This window comes from Trichomonas vaginalis, chromosome IV (assembly GCF_026262505.1).
Source record: "Trichomonas vaginalis G3 chromosome IV, whole genome shotgun sequence".
Taxonomy (NCBI): domain Eukaryota; phylum Parabasalia; order Trichomonadida; family Trichomonadidae; genus Trichomonas; species Trichomonas vaginalis.
The window spans coordinates 17913636-17935179 of record NC_067206.1 but is presented as its reverse complement, the minus strand read 5'-3'; the positions used below and the strand labels follow the sequence as shown (position 1 = coordinate 17935179).

The 21544-nt window shown below is 33.8% G+C and overlaps 9 protein-coding genes and 5 pseudogenes across 14 annotated transcripts, besides 5 other annotated features; 3 read left to right on the top strand and 11 right to left on the bottom strand.

The window, feature by feature from the left end:
- Positions 1 to 17356: part of a mobile genetic element that runs on past the window's edge.
- Positions 293 to 711, bottom strand: TVAGG3_0117750 (uncharacterized protein; the record flags this gene model as incomplete). The annotated part of the gene is made up of 1 exon (XM_051223413.1): positions 293 to 711. A coding segment is annotated over one exon (419 nt), but the record flags the coding sequence as incomplete, so codon positions are not given.
- TVAGG3_0117740 (protein of unknown function, DUF4106 family) lies at positions 748 to 1623 on the top strand (the record flags this gene model as incomplete). Its single annotated transcript, XM_001297789.1, has 1 exon — positions 748 to 1623. One exon carries the CDS (start codon positions 748 to 750, stop codon positions 1621 to 1623), a length of 876 nt encoding a protein of 291 aa, XP_001297790.1.
- On the bottom strand, positions 1640 to 2467 carry TVAGG3_0117730 (KilA, N-terminal/APSES-type HTH, DNA-binding family; the record flags this gene model as incomplete). The annotated part of the gene is made up of 1 exon (XM_001297790.1): positions 1640 to 2467. The coding sequence occupies one exon, from the start codon at positions 2465 to 2467 to the stop codon at positions 1640 to 1642; it is 828 nt and encodes a 275-aa protein (XP_001297791.1).
- Positions 4345 to 5307, bottom strand: TVAGG3_0117720 (organellar and viral DNA polymerase type B; the record flags this gene model as incomplete). Its single annotated transcript, XM_001296395.1, has 1 exon — positions 4345 to 5307. The coding sequence occupies one exon, from the start codon at positions 5305 to 5307 to the stop codon at positions 4345 to 4347; it is 963 nt and encodes a 320-aa protein (XP_001296396.1).
- TVAGG3_0117710 lies at positions 5806 to 6457 on the bottom strand (annotated as a pseudogene). The gene has a single exon. A coding segment is annotated over exon 1 (652 nt).
- TVAGG3_0117700 lies at positions 7682 to 7808 on the bottom strand (annotated as a pseudogene). The gene has a single exon. A coding segment is annotated over exon 1 (127 nt).
- Positions 8588 to 8950, bottom strand: TVAGG3_0117690 (annotated as a pseudogene). Its single transcript has one exon. A coding segment is annotated over exon 1 (363 nt).
- TVAGG3_0117680 lies at positions 8995 to 9580 on the bottom strand (annotated as a pseudogene). The gene has a single exon. A coding segment is annotated over exon 1 (586 nt).
- On the bottom strand, positions 9600 to 9752 carry TVAGG3_0117670 (uncharacterized protein; the record flags this gene model as incomplete). The annotated part of the gene is made up of 1 exon (XM_051223412.1): positions 9600 to 9752. One exon carries the CDS (start codon positions 9750 to 9752, stop codon positions 9600 to 9602), a length of 153 nt encoding a protein of 50 aa, XP_051108398.1.
- TVAGG3_0117660 lies at positions 10576 to 11138 on the top strand (annotated as a pseudogene). Its single transcript has one exon. A coding segment is annotated over exon 1 (563 nt).
- TVAGG3_0117650 (phage tail repeat-like family) lies at positions 11624 to 12811 on the bottom strand (the record flags this gene model as incomplete). Its single annotated transcript, XM_051223411.1, has 1 exon — positions 11624 to 12811. A coding segment is annotated over one exon (1188 nt), but the record flags the coding sequence as incomplete, so codon positions are not given.
- Positions 13501 to 13528: a terminal%2Cinverted (terminal inverted repeat of MuDR-2B_TvMULE3 transposon ID:TVAGG3_0117640).
- Positions 13501 to 15230: a mobile genetic element.
- Positions 15201 to 15230: a terminal%2Cinverted (terminal inverted repeat of MuDR-2B_TvMULE3 transposon ID:TVAGG3_0117640).
- On the bottom strand, positions 15493 to 15735 carry TVAGG3_0117630 (serine threonine-protein phosphatase family; the record flags this gene model as incomplete). The annotated part of the gene is made up of 1 exon (XM_051223410.1): positions 15493 to 15735. The coding sequence occupies one exon, from the start codon at positions 15733 to 15735 to the stop codon at positions 15493 to 15495; it is 243 nt and encodes an 80-aa protein (XP_051108396.1).
- Positions 17269 to 17356: a terminal%2Cinverted (terminal inverted repeat of Maverick-3 transposon ID:TVAGG3_0117620).
- Positions 17357 to 17492: 136 nt separating this feature from the next.
- Positions 17493 to 18353, top strand: TVAGG3_0117610 (uncharacterized protein; the record flags this gene model as incomplete). The annotated part of the gene is made up of 1 exon (XM_001301112.1): positions 17510 to 18334. One exon carries the CDS (start codon positions 17510 to 17512, stop codon positions 18332 to 18334), a length of 825 nt encoding a protein of 274 aa, XP_001301113.1.
- A 1161-nt stretch (positions 18354 to 19514) lies between these two features.
- Positions 19515 to 21320, bottom strand: TVAGG3_0117600 (uncharacterized protein; the record flags this gene model as incomplete). Its single annotated transcript, XM_001301113.1, has 1 exon — positions 19545 to 21320. The coding sequence occupies one exon, from the start codon at positions 21318 to 21320 to the stop codon at positions 19545 to 19547; it is 1776 nt and encodes a 591-aa protein (XP_001301114.1).
- Positions 21321 to 21544: the final 224 nt, after the last annotated feature.

Below are 21544 nucleotides of genomic sequence, written 5' to 3'. Positions count from 1 at the left end.
AGACATAGAAGGTTTGTTAGCAGTCAAAGAAAGTTTTGACAGAAGGTTCTCAAACCTTAAAGAAGGCAAAGCATACAAACTTGTTATACCTTATGAACCAAAGAAAGCAGACGACTATGAATATTATGAGTCTAAGATAGTTGAAGTTCAAGGTAAATTGGGTAAAAAGATTTTAGAGTCTAAGCCAGTGTTTGCCCCTAAAGAGGAAGAGAACATTGACATTGACCCAGAAATGTTCTAAAAAATAAAATTTTATTTTTACATGTCAAATTTCTTTTTCTCTGGAACTGGTTCAGGTTCTTTCTTCTCTTCTTCTACTTTCTTTTCTTTCTTTTCTCTCTTCTTCTTTTCTGGTGGAGTTATGTCAAATTTGGCGCAACCATATTTATGTAAAAGTTCTTTGTCCTTTAATAGCTCATCTATTCTGTTTTTTATTTCATCTTCAAGAACAGCGCATGTGTCTTCTTTGCATTCTAAGAACTTTTGTTGGACTTCATCTCTCCAAGAGGCGTCATCTCTGTCAACAAGTCTGTCATTGACAAATTTTAAGACTTCTCTGCTTAATGTTTTATGGTTCTTGTCATATTCCCAGAAACAGAACTTTAGAACAAATTCCCCTTTCTTGTTTACACTATGTAAGATTTTATGGTCGACAGATGTTTTGCTGTCAAAAAGTTTGTCTCGAATATAGATAGCGAAATCGCTCGACATTTTCTAAAAGATAAAAATTTTAATTTTTCTAAAAATATGTTAGAAAAAAAGTTTGCTGACATTGACAAGAAATTTGAGAATGTTTTAAACAAGAACAAGAGGAAGTTAGAAAATGCTCAAATAAAACCTATACATGACAAGTTCTTATTTGCTCAGAATGGTATAACAGGTCTAATTGCACCACCTGGGTCGGGTAAGACTTTCACTTATCTTAAAATGGCTGCACAACAACAAGAACTAGATGAGAAGAACCCATTCTATGAGTTAGTAGTCATTTGTTCGACTTCTGGTCAATTTGACCAAACCGTCAATTCGTTCAAAGATATTATAAAGAAGTCTAAGTTAGTATGTATAAAGGATACTGAGTTGTTAGATTGGATAAAGAAGTACCAAAGAAGAGTTTTGAAGTATAATGCTATAAATGAGTATATAAATTCTAAGTTTAAAGACCCAAATGAGGAAATGCAGAGAATATTAGAGAAGAAACACTTCAGAAACAAACAGAAAGAGATAGAATACATTTCGAAGAAATTGCAATCTTACGATTGGAAGACTTACCCTCATAGATGTCTTCTTATCTTAGATGATTTCGCCTCTCATCCTTTGCTTAAGAATAGAGAACAAGATATGTGTCGAATTCTTAAGAAGCTCAGACACTTTAACATCTCAGTCGTAATATGTGTACAGACAGCAAAGAGTTTAAGTAAGGATGTAAAGAGAATACTTACTGACATTATACTTTTCCCCGGATTGTCCGAAGACGATTTCATGGAACTTATGAAAGAGTCCATGGCAGGTAAGTTTGACAGATATGAACTCTGGGAGAAGTACAAAGTCATACAAGACCCTCATACTTCTTTCAGAATTCATATCTACGCAAACAAAGTTCAAATTGTAAAAAGTCAAGCGTAAAAATAAAGAGTGCAATTTACTCTACTTGTTTGAAGTTGTCAAAATACTCTGTTATTTTTTCTTTCAGTAGCGGTAAGTCTTCTTTGAAGGTAAGTATTGTACAACCTTTCATATCATAGTGTGTTTGAGGTAACGTATCTTGAACTATTTGTTTCACATCTTCATTCGGTGTCATTGAAATCGGTAAGTTTTCGCGATAGAACCAATTTCTGTCAGATTTGTAAATCTTAGCAAGGTCGTAAAAGCTTTTGTTGTTTCTTCTGACTAAATGCAACATAACCATATCTCTGTCTTCTTCATTTTCCATCTCTTCAGTATAAATCATATACTTATAGTTCTTTTCCTTTCCTTTTGGTACCGAACGTGGTATTCTTTTCTGAATGCTTTTGTCTTTTGCTTCAATGACTTCATCTTTTGCATGAAGTTTCTTTTCCATCTCTTCACGTTCTTGTCTATGAATTTCGTCAAGAAGTCTGTAAATATACCAAGCATAACGAGGCGAAGCCCACATTGCAACAGCATTTACAAGAAGTCTATGTACATAATATCCTCTTAAATTTATTGGCAAATTTTTACGATTTTCATACGGAATCTCTTCCCTCGGTTTTCCGAGGGAAGCAATCATATGAGGAAATTCTTCTAAAAGTTCTTTTGTCTGTTGGTTTTCAAACCAATGATATGCTTGCTTTGTAGAACGAAGAGCATTCAAAATACTTTGCATTTGGTACATATCGTCTTTGACCGAACGAATGAGACGGAGTTGTTTGTTAAACTGAACCCACTCATATTCTTCATTTATAGCTTCATGGACTATAACTGTTGTTGTGTTCTCTGTTGTTGACATATCTGTCTTTACATACAAAATAAAAAAATAAATAAAAATAAAAATAACTTTATTTTTTCTATCTTAAGGAAATTCATGATTTTTGTGCTGAATTCAATAAAAATATATTTTAGGTGAAGCCCACATTGCAACAGCATTTACAAGAAGTCTATGTACATAATATCCTTTCAAACCGTTTGGCAATTTTTCACGATTTTCATAGAGTTTTAGGCGACCAGGGTTTCTTCCCTACTCGCTGTTCTTCACGATTTTCATGTGTTTTAGGCTAGACCGATAAAAGTCTGGGTCGCTGTTCTTCACGATTTTCATGTGTTTTAGGCTAGACCGATAAAAGTCGGTCTAGAGAAATTTCACTCAAAAGTTCTTGTGTGCTTTGGTTTTTGAACCAATCGTCTGTATGTTTGGTATCTGGAGCAAAACATGCTGTCAAAATACTTTGCATTTGGTACATATCGTCTTTGACCGAACGAATTAGACGCAATTGTTTGTTATATTGTATCCACTCATATTCTTCATTTATAGCTTCATGGACTATAACTGTTGTTGTGTTCTCTGTTGTTGACATATCTGTCTTTATATTCCGGATAAAAAAATATTTTATAAAAAACTAACTTTATTTTTTTTTAAGTTTGGTCATCCTTCACGGTATGACAAATATACTATATTTTACTTAAAAATATGCAAGCGGCTCATAGCTCAGTGGTATGGGCTACCTCGTTAAAGGCGTCGAAGACCTCGGTTCAAATCCCGATTCGCGCAGGTTTTTTCCTTTTATGCAGTGAAATTTCATGTACATAGGTTACTTTGGTGTTAGACCCTAGTGAAGAAAATAGAACGATATAAGTTTACATTTGTAAGGTTACTTTGGTGTTAGACCCTAGTGAAGAAAATAGAACGATATAAGTTTACATTTGTAAGGTTGGACGATAAAAATCTCTGCTACTGTCAGTAAAAGTACTGCTACTGTCAGTAAAAGTACTGCTACTGTCAGTAAAAGTACTGCTACTGTCAGAAAAAGTACTTCTACTGTCAGTAAAAGTACTGCTACTGTCAGTAAAAGTACTGCTAATGTCAGTAAAAAGGAAAATTTGAGAGGGTTTTCGACGATAAAGTACTGCTACTGTCAGTAAAAGTACTGCTACTGTCAGTAAAAGTACTGCTACTGTCAGTAAAAGTACTGCTACTGTCAGTAGCAATGGTCGAAGTCGAACCTACCGACGAGGCAATTTACCTAATTGAAATTAACGAGCTTGTTAAAGACTTCCTCAGGCAGAATGTAAAAGGCAAGCTTGTTAACGGTTAGAAACCGTATAGAACCTTCATTTTTTTCCTCAAAAATAATGTTTATGTTAGAATATTAGAAAATAACATTTTTTCTAACATAAGCGTTTTACATGGTAAACGTTATTTTTGGAATTTTGTGAAAACTCAACGGTTTGACACATGCCATATGCCATTTTACTCAGAATTTTGTGCTGAATTCAGCAAAAATAATGTTTATGTTAGCATGTTAGATCTAACACGTTTTCTAACACGTTTTCTAACATGGTCTAAAACATACAAAACTCATGAATTTTCATACGGAATTCAGCAAAAATAAAGTTTATGTTAGCATGTTAGATCTAACCTCTTTTCTAACACGTTTTCTAACATGGTCTAAAACACACAAAACTCATGAATTTTCGTGAATTTCCTTAAGATAGAAAAAATAATGTTTATGTTAGCATGTTAGATCTAACACGTTTTCTCACCTGTTTTCTAACATGGTCTAAAACATACAAAACTCATGAAATTTCATACGGAATTCAGCAAAAATAAAGTTTATGTTAGCATGTTAGATCTAACACGTTTTCTCACCTGTTTTCTAACATAACTATTTACAAGCGTTTTACATGGTATATGTTGCGATGGTTCATGACTCTAAACAATTTCGTAGCTTCTATTTCTTCTGTCAGTATGTCAAAAGTTTTAACGATACCGAAAGTTTCTTTATACTTCTTCTTGACGTCAGATAGAAGGAAATCTTCTGCTGTTGGATAATTTTTATTAAGAAATGCTAACATGTCCATTTTATCTTCTGCTGGCTTTTCTGCTTCTTTCTTTAAGTCTGCATAGTCGTTTCGCATACGTTCTATCTCTTTGACGGAGTAGTTATATTTCCTCATTGCTGCTTTACATTTAGAACATTGCGGGTTCATTTTTGCGTTATATTCTGAAACCTTACCTGCTAAAACAACCAAGGCGTCAATGGTTTTCTTTAACTCAAAAGTTGCTGGTTTTATCTGTTCATTCCATACCTTACCTCTTCTATCTTTATCTCTTATTTCCCAAACACATTCAGCAACTAACGAAACAAAGTTGTCGTAGGTCTTAAACTCCCCGGATTTATATATGTCAGAAACATTCTTATATACCATGTCGCAATCTTTGTCCATAACCTTATGGTTGCAATGAAATCCTAGAAACTCATAGTTTACCTTTCGTATGAACTTCTTTATTTCTACTGAGTCAGTTGGTTTCACTTCTATTTCATCGAATTCAGGAATAGTGAGCTTTTGTTGTTGGATTTCAGGTAGTTTGGGTAAATGGTCAATAATGTCCTGCATGTCATAAAGATACTGTTCATTTGTTTCATCTTTCGCACTACAGTCTAAATTACTTGTTAACAATTCCTGCTTTATCTTCTGGATTTTTGTTTCGAAAGTATATGAAGAAGGAATGAAGTTTTTCATCTCTACCAACATTGACGTAGGATTCATAACTAAAGAGTTTGGTGCTGTTGTTGTGGACAGAGTCCCGCCGTTCGTGGCTTGAACTGTTGTTGTGCCGATTGTTGACATTTTCTGTTCTTACATACAAAATAAAAAAATAAAAAAAAATAAAACTAACTTTATTTTTTATTTCGGGAAAATTCATGAAAATTCAAGAGTTTTAGACCATGTTAGAAAACGTGTTAGAAAAGGTGTTAGATCTAACATTCTAACATAAACTTTATTTTTGGTGTAAAATTCATGAAAATTCAAGAGTTTTAGACCATGTTAGAAAACGTGTTAGAAAAGGTGTTAGATCTAACATTCTAACATAAACATTATTTTTGGTGTAAATTTCATGATTTTCGAGAGTTTTAGACCATGTTAGAAAACGTGTTAGAAAAGGTGTTAGATCTAACATTCTAACATAAACATTATTTTTGGGTCATTTAACTCATTAGACGTGTTAAGAAGTCTTGATCAACATTTAACGCTCATTACGATGAAAGAAGTCTTGAGTTTTCTACGATGTTAGAAAACGTGTTAGAAAACGTGTTAGATCTAACATGCTAACATAAACATTATTTTTCAATACTTTTTCAGCACTTTTCCGTAGTTAAATATGAAAGACAATTCGAGATAAAAGTCATAGTACAATGGAATAATATGTTGCACACCATTTGTTGTGAACCAAACTTGAAAGTCAGAGAAACTGTTACTAGGTGGTTCGTAGAATTTAGAAGCAAAGTCATAAAAGTCCTTACCAATACATAGAAAACTATTGTTGCTTGAACTGAAACTTGCATGACACATAACATTTTGAGGGTCAAACACGTTTCTATAAACTGTCAAATCTGCTGGTGGAAGTATAAATTTAAATGGACCATCTGGTGGTAATGGTTCGTTCTGGTTTAGTAACCGAAGAAATTGTGCCCAAGAACGTTTGTCTACTTCCCAAAATAAAAACTCTGTATCTCTTGGAGGGTTAATTTCAATCTTTTGAAATGAAACGGTGGAGTTCATCTTGTCATATTCTAGTTTCAGATAGTATGTTCCATTTAGTAAAGAGTGGTATTTTTTTGAAATTCCCAAAATAATATTTGTTCATTTGAGTTTGAAAGTCATTTAGAGTTTTCTCAAGACTTTCGTCTGAACGAACTGTAAAGATTCTCATTTCGTCAAATTTGTCTATTAGACCATCAGAACCTTTATACTGCCCATGAAAATATACTGCGAACATAAATGCGTTAGTTCTATTTGAAAACAAAACTCTTCTAAATCCTATTGCCTTTGCATCTGAAGGACTTTGAAGCCAACGAATTGGATAGTCAAACCTGTATGCTCGGGATGAAATTTCTTCATCTGAAATAGTCCTACCAGCATTTGTAAAGATATAGTCTAACGGTTTTGTATCTGCTACTTTTGTTCGTTGTTTTTCAACCTGAAGCATTTAATATATGTAAAATATATTGTTTTAAAAATGGTATGCCATTTCATATTCTCATCTAACAAACAAGTTTCCTTCAACTTGAGGTTCACTAACAAACTCAGCGTACATTTCAAATAAAATTTAAAAAATGTCACTTTTTAAAATAAATTTTTATTTCATGCAATGTTTTATTCTGTGCCGTCTTCAAGTATGCCCAATACTTACGCTTGAGAGGACATGAACTTCGGAAAATACCTTATCTAGCTTAAAACAGCCCATCTTTTCACCGACCATTCCCATTTCAATGAGTTTGTTGTATCCTTCTTCGTTCGTCATGAGTGCGTCAATGTTCTCATAGTAAACCTTCACCTTGGATTTGACTTCGGAGAAGAATTTGTTGTAGTTGTCAAGGACTGCCTTTGCGAACTGAGGGTAAGACCAATGTTCGACAATAGGTTTTAATGTGGTTACTAAGCCACTTTGACTTGAGTGAATTCGTACTTCAAAACAAAAGGAGAAAACCTTTCAACAAAGTTGTCGACCTTCTCATAATGTTTACTCTTCATCTTCTTGAGGTTTCTTAATGGAATATCCCCATGTCGAATTCATAAGCAATTTGAGTGTCATTGCAAGTTTGGGGTTTGAAGCTTTCCTAATATCATACAGTTGTTGTATGACTTTTCCAACTGTATAGTTCCTTCCCGGGAACTCACCATCTTCGTTTGGAATTCCAGTCGGAATATATTGGACAAACCTCATGTATGCAGCGTTAAGGTCGACATAGTATATCTTTTCATCTGAGTCGAACTTGTCGCAACCAATTGGTCCAGTTTGTGGAAATTCAAGTGAGTCTCTTATCTTCTGAGAAACTTCTCCTGTTATCTCATAAACATCGTCGAAGCAACCTGTTTCATATAAAACCTTCTGACCTAACTCAGATGCTCTCCAATACAATTTGACGTCAATTGGATGTTCAATGGAAGTTTGTTTATAGCATCTTGAAGTTCTTGCAACCTCATTGGAAGTTCTTCTGGTTCAGGTTGGTATCCGAACAATCCAACTCCTTGTGGAACTGTGTACTTCTTTTGTACTAGAACTTTGTCTGGAACAACTTTCTGGTCTTGCTAACAATGAAAAGTTTGTTTCGTCTTTTGGTACAAAAGTTTCTGTCAGCTTGTCATCTGGAATTGGTTCCAACAAACCTTTCTCGAAAAGAATGTTTCAGCTCTGACAATGTTGCACTTGCCTTTTCCGAACAATGGGTTTGTAAGACTTTCGTTCAACATGAAGTGGTTGTGGACAATTACAATCTTCAACCATGGTAAATTGAACTCAACAACATAGTCGTCATGTGAAGAACCTTTAGCTGTAGGTATGTTGACTCGGATATTGACATTTGCCAACGGTGCAATTTTTGCCAATTGACCTCTGAGAATGTACCTTGTCTTCACACATGACTCAAGATACTTCATCTTCTCATCTGTAACAAGACCAGAGTTCCTGAGACATGTAAGAATGCAAGGTTCATTGACAATTGTTTCAATTGAATTGTAAATTCCATACCTTGTCAAGTCAATGTCAGACTTATTTATGAACGGGAAGTATCCAGCATGTTGTCTGACTGCTTGAGGGTTAGGTTGGTGCCATTCGAACTTGACACTTGCAATTCCTTCAATTGCATTCAAAATGTCTGAGTCGGAGTCAACCATTTGTTCTCTCTTTGTAGTCTGAAAGCGTCAAGAAGTTTTGCGGCTGTTTGTTCATTGCCATGTGCATAGTAAATGTGACCATCCAAATCTGTTATGGTCAATCTGAGATTGTGTCCTTTCATATTTCCGTCTTGAATTGCAGCAAGTACTCCCATGAAGCCTTCTTTGTTCTTTCCTTCGTCAAAGTTTACTGTAAAGGTTCGACCAGATGTAATTTGACTTCTAACTTCACGATACTTTTCATATGCATATCTTGTTCTTTCCATGGGAGCATGACCATCCTCTGCACTACCTTTTTTCCTTCTCAAAGGATGCAATTGTTCGTCATGTTTCCAGTAGAATCTGGCAAAGCCGTCGTGTCCTTCAACTTGAGGTTCACTAACATCGAAAGGCATGTCCATAAGACGTTCTTCTTCTAACCTCTCTAGTCTGTTTGGATAATTTGCACGTGCTGTTTCCAAATCCATTTCGTAGCGAAGACCAGACAATTTGTCATAGACTTTTATGGGTCTTCCCTTCTATATTTAAAATTCTTCGAAACTCTCCAACCATATCTTTGTAACTCTGCTTTTATTCTAGCAGACTTTCTATCCATTCTATATGGGGCATTTTTATAAAAATAAAAAAATATTTTTTTCTTTACTTTACATAACCGCCTGCTGCCATAAGTCTTTGACGCCAACCCATACCAGCTAATGAAGGTTGACTTGGTTTAGTTTGGAAACTAAACTTTGGTTTTGGTTTATCTTCAGTTTTTGGTTTTTCTTCTTCTATCGGTTTTTCGTCACTTTTCGGTTCCTCTGACTTTACTTCACTTGCAGGAACAGTTTGTGTTGTCAACATCTTCATAAATATCATATGCCATTTGTTTTTGTTTTCCTTTCAACTTTTTGTGTTTGTTGTAAAGTTTAGAATATTTCGACTCTAAGTCAATGAGATGTTCTATAATGAACTGTTGGTCAGTGAAGTAAACTTTTCCATCTGTTGTCTCGAAAGCTCCTTCAGACTTCAATATTTTATTTGTGAGAGTCTGTTTCTTTTTTGAGATACTAGCCGTTCCATTTCTATGAAAAGTGACTTTATAGTTAGGGTTTGCATTTCCAGACCTGGCACTTTCTATTATTGAATTTTTCTCTTTATCTGTAAGTTCTTTGACAGGTTTTGACAATGGTTCTGAACTTTTTGTTTGTGGTGTCAAATCTACCGTTTCAACTTCTTCGGTCATTTCATCTCAGTAAAAAATTTTAGTTTGGTTTGTTTTCAACTGGTTGTTTAGGTTTTTTAAGTCGGTCTAAAACTTCCTGAGGTATAGGAAGAACTTGACAAACACGTGGTGTAACTGCTGGAAGCCGACAAATCCATCTTGAACCCATTTGTCTCAATGCTGTATTGTTCATTTCATCTCAGTAAAAAATTTTACATTCCCCAAGTTTGAGGCGGTTGAGGTTGGTTATTGTTTACCCACTGTTGTGCATGGTTATATCCTCTGTTAAAGAATCTTTCACCTTGGTCCATATAGTGTCCTGCTTGGTATAGTAGTCATTTGCTTTGTTATAATAGTTTCCTGCTTGTCTTCCTACATTGTCCATCCATCCTTGAACTTTTCCTCTTGTTTCAGGATTTGGAATAAGATTTGCTGCATCTCGTGCTACATCCCAACTTTCTGTACAGTTTGTATAATAGGTTGTGCTTTCTCTTTCAGTATACCTAATGTACTCAAAATCTTCCTTCCAATTCCAAATGCACCTCTGGCTATTGTTCCAACTGCGGGTAAAAATCTGATGCAACTCCTGCTAATGCGCAAATAAACCCATTTCTTATGGGTTAAAAATGACGAATCCAAACAAGGACCCCTATGTTTCTAAAGCGACAAAGAAAGCACTCATGATAAAAATCTTTAGTTCAACACAAATGCTTGGTTTATGGATATCTTGGAAATATTCCGAGGTATAGAGAAGATGGACCTCCATACTGGTTAATATTTGTTGGTCAAAACACAAGATACTGTGAAGCCATACCATTATGGTCCAAAAATATTTTAGATGTGAAAACTGCTTTGACAATATTCGTTGACAAATACCATCCAACAAAACTGACATCTGACTGTGAAAGTTCTTTCAAATCAGATGATATTAAAAACTATCTGCGTTCAAAAATGTAACCAATATTCATTGTCGACCAAAACCATTCTGCTCTTGTGTCATTGACGGTTGTATAAAAATGTTAAGAGACTTAAACCAACCACAAGGTGGTGAAGCAAATGAAATGTCATATGACGACAAGTATAGACACTTCTCCATGGCAAAGATGAGACAAGTTTTAAATATTTACAATAACCGTAAACAAAAGGTTTGGGAAACCACTCCCCCGAAGAAATGAAAAACAACCCTGACTTAGAGAAAGACTATATATTTAATAATTTAGTCAAAAGAGACAAACAAGAAAGAATGCCGGGCTTCAAACTTCAGAAAGGTGACAAAGTAAAAATAGAAATACCTAAACGCGACCCATATGAAAATACTATTGACTATGACAACAATGGGAACCCGATAGGTACTCACATTCGTGTTCGTAAAAATAGAAGAAAGTATACAAGAGAATATTATGAAGTTTTAGGCAAACATGGCAAAATGTACACACTGCAAGCAGAAGATAAAACTACTATTGTCAGACCTCGTTTCAAACTTGTCAAAGTTCAAGGTGGTATACTTTCAAAGACAGTTCCTAACAAATATAAGACAACTCCTGACGAATATGCTAAAGAAGTTGAAAATGACGACTAAGCAATTCTATACCATGCGTAAACTGTCATGTAAGGTGGCATATAATCTGCACCCGAGCCTGTTGGATTTGTTGTGAAAGTGTGTGAATGATTTCCTGTGGTTCCACAGAAAATACCTGCGCTTGAATCTACTGGGTCGCTTGAAATATCATATCTATCCATTCCCTGTCTATCCGAACCTGCTGCAAGATTTCTATAACCTCTTTTTGTTATTGAATGTGAATGACTACCTGTTGTGTTTGTAGTTCCCGTATGAGTGTGCGGTGGAAGGTTTGCTTCAGTAATTTTCTTCGAACCTCCTGTTTGCTTTGAAGAGTTAGCACAGTATAAGAATTTGTCGACTATTTGTTCCCATGCACCAACACCAAACATTACTTGAGGACCTCTTGCTTCCATAGATGTATAAATAGAACCTACTGGGTTCATTAAATCAAACATATGAGATATTATAGGATTGTCTCTTTTGAACTTAAAATATAGTGCAACTATTTCAGGTTTCTTCTGGTTTGTGTCAGAATATTTTTTATAATATAATCTTATGTTTTCAGGGTGGGTAAAATCTTGACTATAATATTTATTTCTGTCATCTATATAATAATATACTATTCTCGTTTTTTCTATTGCATTATATCTTTTATATCTATAATAATCTAAATATAATGTTTGCTTTTGTTCATCTGCATGTAGTGCTCCGCCGTCATCTACATAGTCATAATAATATGGTGCTGGAGCTGGGTCAGGCAATGTCATATCTGCCATTTCATAAACTCTTAAATATTTCTTTTGTTCGTCTCCATATAAGTTTAAGTAGCAGTTGTTGTCTAATGGAACTTTAACTTGTGTACCATCATTCTTTATATAGCTTACATACATTTCATTGTTATTTTTCGGAATGAGTTTATACCGTATACCATTTTTTAAGGAGTGTACAAACTCCCATCTAAAATATTTGTTTTCTTCATAGACAGAAAAGTCACCAACAATAGTTTCAATATTGTTTGTTCCTAGCAAACTTTGGTATATTTCATTGACATATGTTTTGTCTGCTTTCTTGTCAAGGCTAACGTTTAAGTCTGTTATTTCAGAAGATGTATGTGTATGTCCAACGTCACTTTTCCTGTTTAAGGTTTCTTGTAAGTTTGTAATATTTGCAATGGTATGTGTATGTCCAACGTCACTTTTCCTGTTTAAGGTTTCTTGTAAGTTTGTTATTTCAGATATAGAATGTATATGAGTCTTTTTAGCATATTCGTTTTCAGCTCTTGTCACTTCACTTGACATTTTATTGTCAACATATGTTTTGTCTGCTAGTTCAGGATGAGTATGTTCTTTTGTTGCATAAGCATTGTTAGCTCTTTCTTCTTCTTTTGCTATTGCATCGTCTACATATTCTTTGTCAGCTTTGTTGTCAATATCTGCTTTCAAAAGAAGTTCATTTATAGGTTTCTCGTTTAAAGTTCCTTTTGTTGGATTTATACAGACAGTATTGTTCTTCTTGTCTTGAAACAGAAACTCATCTGTCATTGGGTTTAATGTCAGTTTTAAGTTTCCTTCTTTCAATGACTCAGATATCTTAGAATAGTTTGAAAAGTTTGTTGTGTTCTTATTTAGAGCTTGCATAATGAGTTGTCGGTTGTGTTGTATTTCTCTCATGGAAGCAATATCTTTCGACATTTTTATTCTAGATAAAATATGCTTCCAATAGAAAAAGAAAATTCTAGAGTTGCTACAACTAAACCATTAGATGAACTTTTTACTAATGTCGGTCAAAAGTTTGAGACAGAGACCGTAAAGCATGAAGGCTATCGTTTTGACTACCCATTAAGATGGTTAAGAGACCCATCCGTCACAAAAGCTATTGGCTTTCGTAGAATGAAGTTTGTGTCTGTAGAAGATAAAAGTTTTCCATTTATTGTAAAGTTTCATATAGATTATATATCTGAAGGGAAACGAAAAATGTGGGAAGAAATTGAGCTAATACAAGTTGACCTTTCATCTTCTCTACAGACTGCGTTAAAAAATATAGAAGATAAAATAAATTCATGTTATGCAAAATATGCTGATGAATATGCAAATACCGAGAGCACACTTTATGTGAGAATTGTATATGACAAACAAAATTCACAAGTGTCATTTCAAATCTACGAAAACAATCCAAATAAAGACGAACAAATATATACAGAATTCACTGCAATGTCATGGTATTATTTGCAAAGAATGTTAAATCAGAAAGTCGAACTTCCTTTAGCAAATATTTACAGTCGATATGCAAGAGATGAACCATATTTATTTAAAGATGTTTTCGACCAAGATGCTATTATTGTTCATGCTTCATTTTCTGGCGCCCAAAACTCTTTCTTATGGAAACAATAAGAATTACCGAAAAAGTGACAAAACATCAAAAACAGGGAGGGGGTCTCAATTTTTATTACTTATATTATTTTACAATATTTATATAAATACTCTTTATAATATATTTTACTATAAAATTATACCTCAAATTCAAATATTTAAAATATTATTTACATAATTATCTCAAAATTATATTTTTATATATTATTTTTCATATGTATAAATCATATAATCTATATCTATGCAAATCTCATCTAAAATTTTTTGAAACAAACCGCTACCATTTTATAATGGTCCATCTTAAATTCATCATAAATTCTGGTACATGTTAGTACCAGAGTCTTCAAATCTCAAACACTCTGGTACCAACATGTACCAGACGCGAGTTTCCAATGCCCTCGTACAATTTTCTATTAAGATCTTCTTGAATGAGAAGGTCTTCATAGAAACTCGTACGAGGGCTTCTCTTTTAAATACTCTGGTACCTGCTGGTATCGGAGTCGACTTTACAGCCCTTTCCCCAATTTTGAAGCTGGGGAAAGTTTTCAAGCAATGAAAGGGAAGCTCTCGCTATGAGGTGAAAATCTAGAATTTTTACCTCATAGCGAGTAATCCTTTGTTAATTGCTTGAAAACTTTCTTCAAATTATCAAATTTCGAGGAAAGTTTCCTTGCTTCAAAGTAGAGATGGAGCCCTTTGAGCCACTGCATATAGGTCAGTGACTCAAAATACTCCATCTCTACTAGAAATCGCCAAAATTTGGGTCGCAATCTTTGAAATGCGACGCAAGTTTGGGCAATTTCGCGAGGACTTGCTCCATTTGGTGCATAGATTCACACTCTATGCATCAGATGGAACAATTCTTTCGCTGACAGCGGGAAACTTTGTCTGAATAGTTTAACATTCAGACAAAGTTTCCCGCTGTCAGAGAGGGAATGGAAGGGTAAGAGGTATATATTCATAATGTATACCTCTTACTCTTCCATTCCCTCAAGAAAGTTCAAAAACTTGGGTGCAATCAGAACTGATTGCACCCAAGTTTTTGAACTTTATATAAGGAATTGTTGGCTATGATGTACTGATCATGAATCAGTACATCATAGCCAACAAGTCCTTCGCAAACAGTGGGAAACTTTGTCTGAATAGTTTAACATTCAGACAAAGTTTCCCGCTGTCAGGGAGGGAATTAGAGGGTGGGAGATATATAGATAGACTATAAATCTCTCACCCTTTAATTCCCTCAAGAAAGTATTAAAAACGATTTACTTCAAACAGGTTTTATTCCTTCAATTAGAATTCGCGAGCCTCGATTGACAGATTATAAAACAAAATTGAAAAGAGAAGTTCAATCACGTTTATACCAAGTATTAAATTTTGTTCAGAATCAAGAAGCCAATTTGAATCCATTAAGATTTTTATTGGAAAATGCTGAAGAAAAACTTTCTCAAATAAATGAGAAGATACAAAATTCAATTACATATTTAAGATCGTTTGAAATTCCAAATGAATTGTTAGATACGTATATGTTAGAAATTAATGAATTTTGTTATAATTCTCCAGATTATATTTTAGAACATTTCGAAGAATTTTTGGAGGATTTCAAAGAAAAGAATAATTTAATAGACTAAAAAATTTATTATTTTTATTTATTGTGAATTTTAAATTGTCACTTTTTAAGTGTTACCCCCTATTGAAAGTGTCACTTTTTGAGTGTCACTTTTTCGGAAATTCTTATATACTCTATTTATTTAAAGATGTTTTCGACCAAGATGCTATTATTGTTCATGCTTCATTTTCTGGCGCCCAAAACTCTTTCTTATGCTTGGCAAATGACTTTTACGAAAAACCTACAAAGTTATACGAACCACCAAGTGGAAGTATTTCAGACTTTCAAGTATGGTTTACTACAGATGGAAGAAAAAGAATAATTCCATTATACCATGCGTTTTACTTAGAACTTAGTTTCATATACAACTACTATCGAACGGTAAAAATATAATTTTTTAATACGGTTGAGGTGTTGGATTTGGTTGCCAACTAGACTGTGGTGCAGGTTCAGGCTGTTGTATAACAGGAGCTTGTTCTTCTGGTTCAGGGTCTTTAGGTATAATACCAACGAACTGACCTACTCTTTTACCAATATTTTTGACTCCGTTCCAAATTCCTCTTCCTACGGTTTTTATTCCATTCCATATACCTCTTCCAACTCTTCTGAAGAAGTTTCCAATACTACTGAAGAAACCCATTTTACTATATGTAAAAATCTAATGTCCGCCTAGTCTCTTACGTTTCCTGTTGAGTTCCATAGCATTCTTTAACTGGAGCTCATACATTCTGTTTCTCCTCTGGTAGAAAACATATTCTGGTCAACTCCTGTGTTCGCGTCATCTGCATAAAGTTGTTTATATCCCACTTCAGGGTTTGTATAAAACTCTTTCCATCTCATATTTGCATACCATGGTGGCAAACCTAACGCAGCGTCATTTGACATGGCAGTTTGCATTTGTACATCTGTTGGCACTTGACCATAGTTTGCCATTGCAGTTTGTATTCTAACTTCATTTGGAATATTCTCTGGGTTTGGTTGTCCAGGTTGCTGTGCATTCGCTAAGTTCTGTGCGTCCATTTAATATTAGATAAAAATATCTCTTACGAGTACATATGCTGAACATTTGCAGGCATTGGTTCATCTTCATATTCTCTGTACTTTTCTACCACGTCAAATAAATAAATGACACAATGGAAAAAACCTAAAACAAGTAGTCCTATTTCAAACCACATTTACTTACTAATAAAATTTCTTTATTGTGACACTTTCTCCAGTTTATAGGACCTCTCTCATATTCTATCTTGTCATATATAAACTCATAGTCATGTATGTCCTCTAACCATCTCATAACGGTTTCCAAACCACTTTTATCGGATGTAAAGTAAAAGCATGGATGGTTATGTAAACGTCTAAAGTTTCTAAAGAGTCTCGCAAAGTCCAGTCTACTTGGTATTGAAAATCCCATGTGTTATAGAACGGCGGGTCCACTATAAAGAAAATATTTTCCTTGTCTTTATATTTTTCATACAACTCTGTCCAACGACATCTCACAAACTCTATACCCTCAATATATTTTTCTATGTCCTCTTTGAAAACATTTGTATAGTTAAGATATAAAACTTTTGACATAAGTGTTTCAATGTCATGAACTCTTATAGAACCACTATATAATAGTCTAGCAGATATACTATCCCAGTCTATATATTCTGCTTTTTTCAAAACCTCTCTCACAATATTTTTGTTATCTAATGGTATACGTTCCATCTTACCTATAGGTATCTTTTCTTTTAACTCTTTCAATATATTGTTTGTGTCTGGTATATGTTTGAGACGGTCCATATAGTTGTCGAAGTCATTGCATATAATCTTTGAGTCTGGGAATATTATATGACATAAATGGGATATATAGAAACTTCCACCGAACAAATCTACAAATGTTAGACCATTCGGTAGTTTCTTAAGTTCTCTCAATATAATATCTTTACATCTACTCTTATTTCCAAAGAACGGTAACGGTGGTTTTGTAAAATTCATTTATATATAATAATAAAAATGTTTTTACCCGAAAAGTGACAGAAAAGTGACAAAACATGAAAACATATATAATTTGTGAAAAGCGACACATTATATAATGTTTTCGACCCAGAAGACTAACAATTTTCCGAATAAAAACTTCATTTATACTAAACATCTTCAGGGCTAGAGGGCGCAACGCGCCTGGAAGCCTTCCGAATAAAAACTTCATTTATACTAAACATCTTCAGGGCTAGAGGGCACGAAGTGCCTGGAAGCCCCACTACCTTTTTTTTTTTTTTTTTCTATCAAATTTTCAGTCGAAACATTTCTCATTTTACATAGACGATACGGACTATATTCCTTTTAATTCTATCGGCGCTTCGCGCCGATAGAATAGACTGAATAAATTAATGATTTGTATTTCACTTTTTAACTTATTTTTTTGATATTTTAGTATGTCTGATTTTTCGAATCCAGTAGGTATGTTGAAATCAGCATCAGAACTCTCTTATGATGATATATTAAAAATTATCTACCCATCTGATGTTCATACTCCTTGGTCAATTGTTCAATCTATTTATATCTGTTATTATCTCCGAAAGGCAACAACAACCAAAGGAATGCAATGGTTCAGAAGTTTCGTTATCGGTTGGTTGCTGCTTTACTTACCTCGCTTAACAATTTCTTCAATTACAAATGTAAATTTCCATGGAGTATATGATTACAACTACTTGATAGCATATTCCATCACATGGCTTGTATTTAATATATTCCCATTTGATTTAGCCTTTCGTTTTTGCAATAGAAAAATAGCCAGAACAGTTCTTTTAGTTTTACAAGGACACTTAGAAGGTCTTAACCTTGCAGTTCAGATTCATACAACAAATGATGCATTTACAAGTGATTCTAACGTCATTTTCTCAAAATCTATAATTGCCGGACTTGTGGTATTAATTATACCATTTATTGTACAAGTAATTGATGCTACATTGTTTGATGAGGAAGGCCGTGATTTTATGACACCAGTTGGGTATCTTAAAAGAATGGCTGTTGTTATTTCATTTTTCACCATCTTCTCTTCAAATACTACATATTGGAGCGAACCTTTATTTGATTACTCATTAATGGCCTTTTGTCTAAGTTTGGTTTGCTCATTATCAAGATTATTCGACTTGCTTTATTACGATTTCCACGGATTCAAATATATCGACTTAATATTACCAAGTCTTGGTGACGGAACTCCTATTAAATTCTCCATTAAGGACATTCTTCGATTGTAATAAAAGAAATTTATTTTAATCATTACTTTTTCCTTTTTTCATAAACATGCATAAATCAATCAAATAAGTATAATGCATCTTCGTTTCTTTTCTTTTAGAGAACAATAAGTTTGAAATTTGTTTTTCAAAGATCTAAATATATTTGAGTGCAAACTTAACTTAATTTTGGATAAAAGAAAGTGTTAATGGATATCACAAGTTGATTTCTATTGATATAGAGATATTTCTTATCTTCACTGCTGAAGATAAATTACTTAAGGCAAAGTGTGCATGGCATATGAATTGTATTTTCTTTTATATGACTTAGGAGTTTAATTTTATTTAAATGAAGTTCTGATTCCATATAAATTTATAGATAATAGAGAATCGAGAATCAGGATTGAAGCCACTTGTTCTAAAGCTTAATGTGGCTATATCAATTTGAATTGGAAACGACAGACATTTTATTGCTAGACAGATTATTCGGAGAATATAAGTTTTAAACGCTTGGATAGGGGTAAAATGAGACGTTGTGAGGTATTTTGTATAAACATTGTATTTGTGATATTATTTCATGAGATCAGTATACGAAGTGAGTATATAAGTGTTTTTGTAACAGGTTTATATGTGGTGATAGCCAAGTAAAGTCTGTAAAAGAGTTCATGACACGATTTTAAGTGATTTAAAACATAAATAATTAAAGTTTTTAAATCGAAAATAAATTAATGATATTTCAAAACAAAATGATTATTTGTAATTATTAATGCAAAATTGTTGTTTTAATTTATTTATAATTTGTCTTTAACACATAAACTTTTCAAATTTATAAAAATAATGGAATTTTACATTTTTTTTATCATAAAACAAATACTATCATAAGAAATTTTTCAACTCCTTGATAAATTACCTTCATACATTTATGTAGAATCTACATGTAGAAGTTTTTTTGGATGTACCTTAAAATATGCAAGTTAATTTTGAGATTTTATTTGTTTAACTGTAATTAATATGTTATTTCTTCATATATATATCTATATATATTTGTCATAAGAACGTATGCATTTTTAATATCTTCATTAATAGTTCAAATTAGCATTGATGAATCTCAATTGTAAGTTCAATACTTTTGATGGAGATATTTTTAAATAAATTTCCACATTGTAAGTCGATATATTAACGCCAAATTAAATAAAAATTCATAGTTTACACTTAAAAATAAATAAAATATAACTTATTCATCCTCTTCTTCAACTACATTTTGTTGTTTCTTTTTCTTTGGTTTTTCATCCGCCGGAGGTTCTTCATCATCTTCATTTTGTTCTTTCTTTTGTGCAGCTTTCTTCTTTGGTTTTTCTTCATTTGAAGCTGGAAGTTCTTCATCATCTTCTTCACCTTTCTTTTGTGATTTCTTCTTTGGTTTCTCTTCTTCTTGTTTTTCCTCTTCTTCATCATTTTGTTGTTGTTTCTTTTGTGGTTTCTTCTTTGGCTTCTCTTCTTCTTGAGGCTGCTGTTGTTGGTCTTCTTCAGGTTGAGCAGCAGCACCACGTTTTCTCGCTTCTTCAAGTCTTGTAACTCTCAACAAAGCGTTTGAAACTCTTTCATCAATGTTCTTTGCTCTTCCTGCAATATTTGTTGGATCTGCACCAATTTCTTGTGCTTTAATTCTATCAGCATCAATTGCTTGTATTGCTCTGACGCACCAATTGATTTGTGCCTCAACAGCTGATAGATATCCAAGAATGTTCTCATCTCCTTCCAATGTATTCCTTACATTAGTTAATAATGAGTAAGTTGACTGCTGTGCCTTCAAGTTCTTTGATGAAGTAACACGTATTTTCTCTCTGAGATCTCTTAGCGATTGTTCCATTGTTCTCTTAAGGTCTTCAACTGAATCATCTAATTTTGTTTGTAATCTGTCTTCATCATCACCGCTGGCCTTCAGTTCTGATAGTCTGGAGTGTATCTGGGAGATTGATGAGTCCATATCGTGAGAGATTGTATCAATTTTTGTCTTTGTTTCTGTTTCAAGAGTTGTTAAAGCGTTTTCTACTTCAAATGATGAAGTAATGAGTGATTCAAGGTTATGTTCTGCATCTTTACGCTCAACTTCTGCTTGCTGGTTCTGTGCAAGTATTGCGTCAAGTTCTGATTGAATATTGGAAAGATCTGAATCGGTTCTTGTGGAAAGAGTGCCCATTTTCTCAATGAATGTAGCGGAGCTCTCATTGATCTTCTGTGGGATATACTCATTTTGTAAGTATTGAACGTTATCAAGTGCCGATTTGATTGTTTTATCGAGAGTAGTAAAACTTGATCCAAAACCTTCAGCACCATCAAGGATGTTTTGAAGCTCTTTGATTTGTGCTTCAATGTTATCAACTTTTGGAGAAATTTCGCCAATACGTTTGTCAAATTTTGACTTTTGGAGGGCGAGAGCATTAGAAGTCTGATCAATATTGGAAGTGAGTTCTTCAACCGAATCATTGATTCTCTGAAATCCATTAGTAACGTTGGATAATAATTCATCAAGCTTTGTACGGGAAATTCTTAAATCATCTTGCATTGGACGTAGTTTTGATTCTAATTCAACCCTTAAGAACCTATCGAAAGTTAATCCAAGCTGATCATATTTCTGTTGAAGAGGCGATATATCATCAGAGATGAGATTTTGTACGCGATTGCGAAGCTGATCAAGTTGGTTTTGAGTAAATCCTTGTTGACGTTCAATGTTTTGTAATTGCGGGCGAATTTTTTGCTGGAGTAAAGTTAATTGAGAATCTAGCTGTCTCATTTTCATTTCTTGTTTCGAATGTGAGTTTTGAACTTCAGTTGTCAACTGGCTTCTAACTCTTTGGATTTCAGCTCCGTTACCCGAGCCCATTGATGATGTACTTTGAACTTTGGTAGCTAATTGTTGTAAAAAAGCAGCCGGACCATCGGCAAACGTTGGCTGAACTATTGTTGAGCGAGTGCGCGATGGAGAAAGTGGTGATTGTCTATTACTCATTTATCAAAATTTTTGTCAAAACGAATTTTTTCTCTTCTCAATTTTTCTTCGTTTCAGTAATTTTTGAATTTTAGCGACCAAAATTTTAATTATTTCAATTAAGGATGTCGCTTGGGGGACAATTGGGGACCCGAGGTCAGGTGAGTGGGGCTTCCAGGCGCGTTACGCCCTCTAGCCCATAAGAAATTTTGCCCAAGACACAAGAGGAGGACCGAACCCCAGCC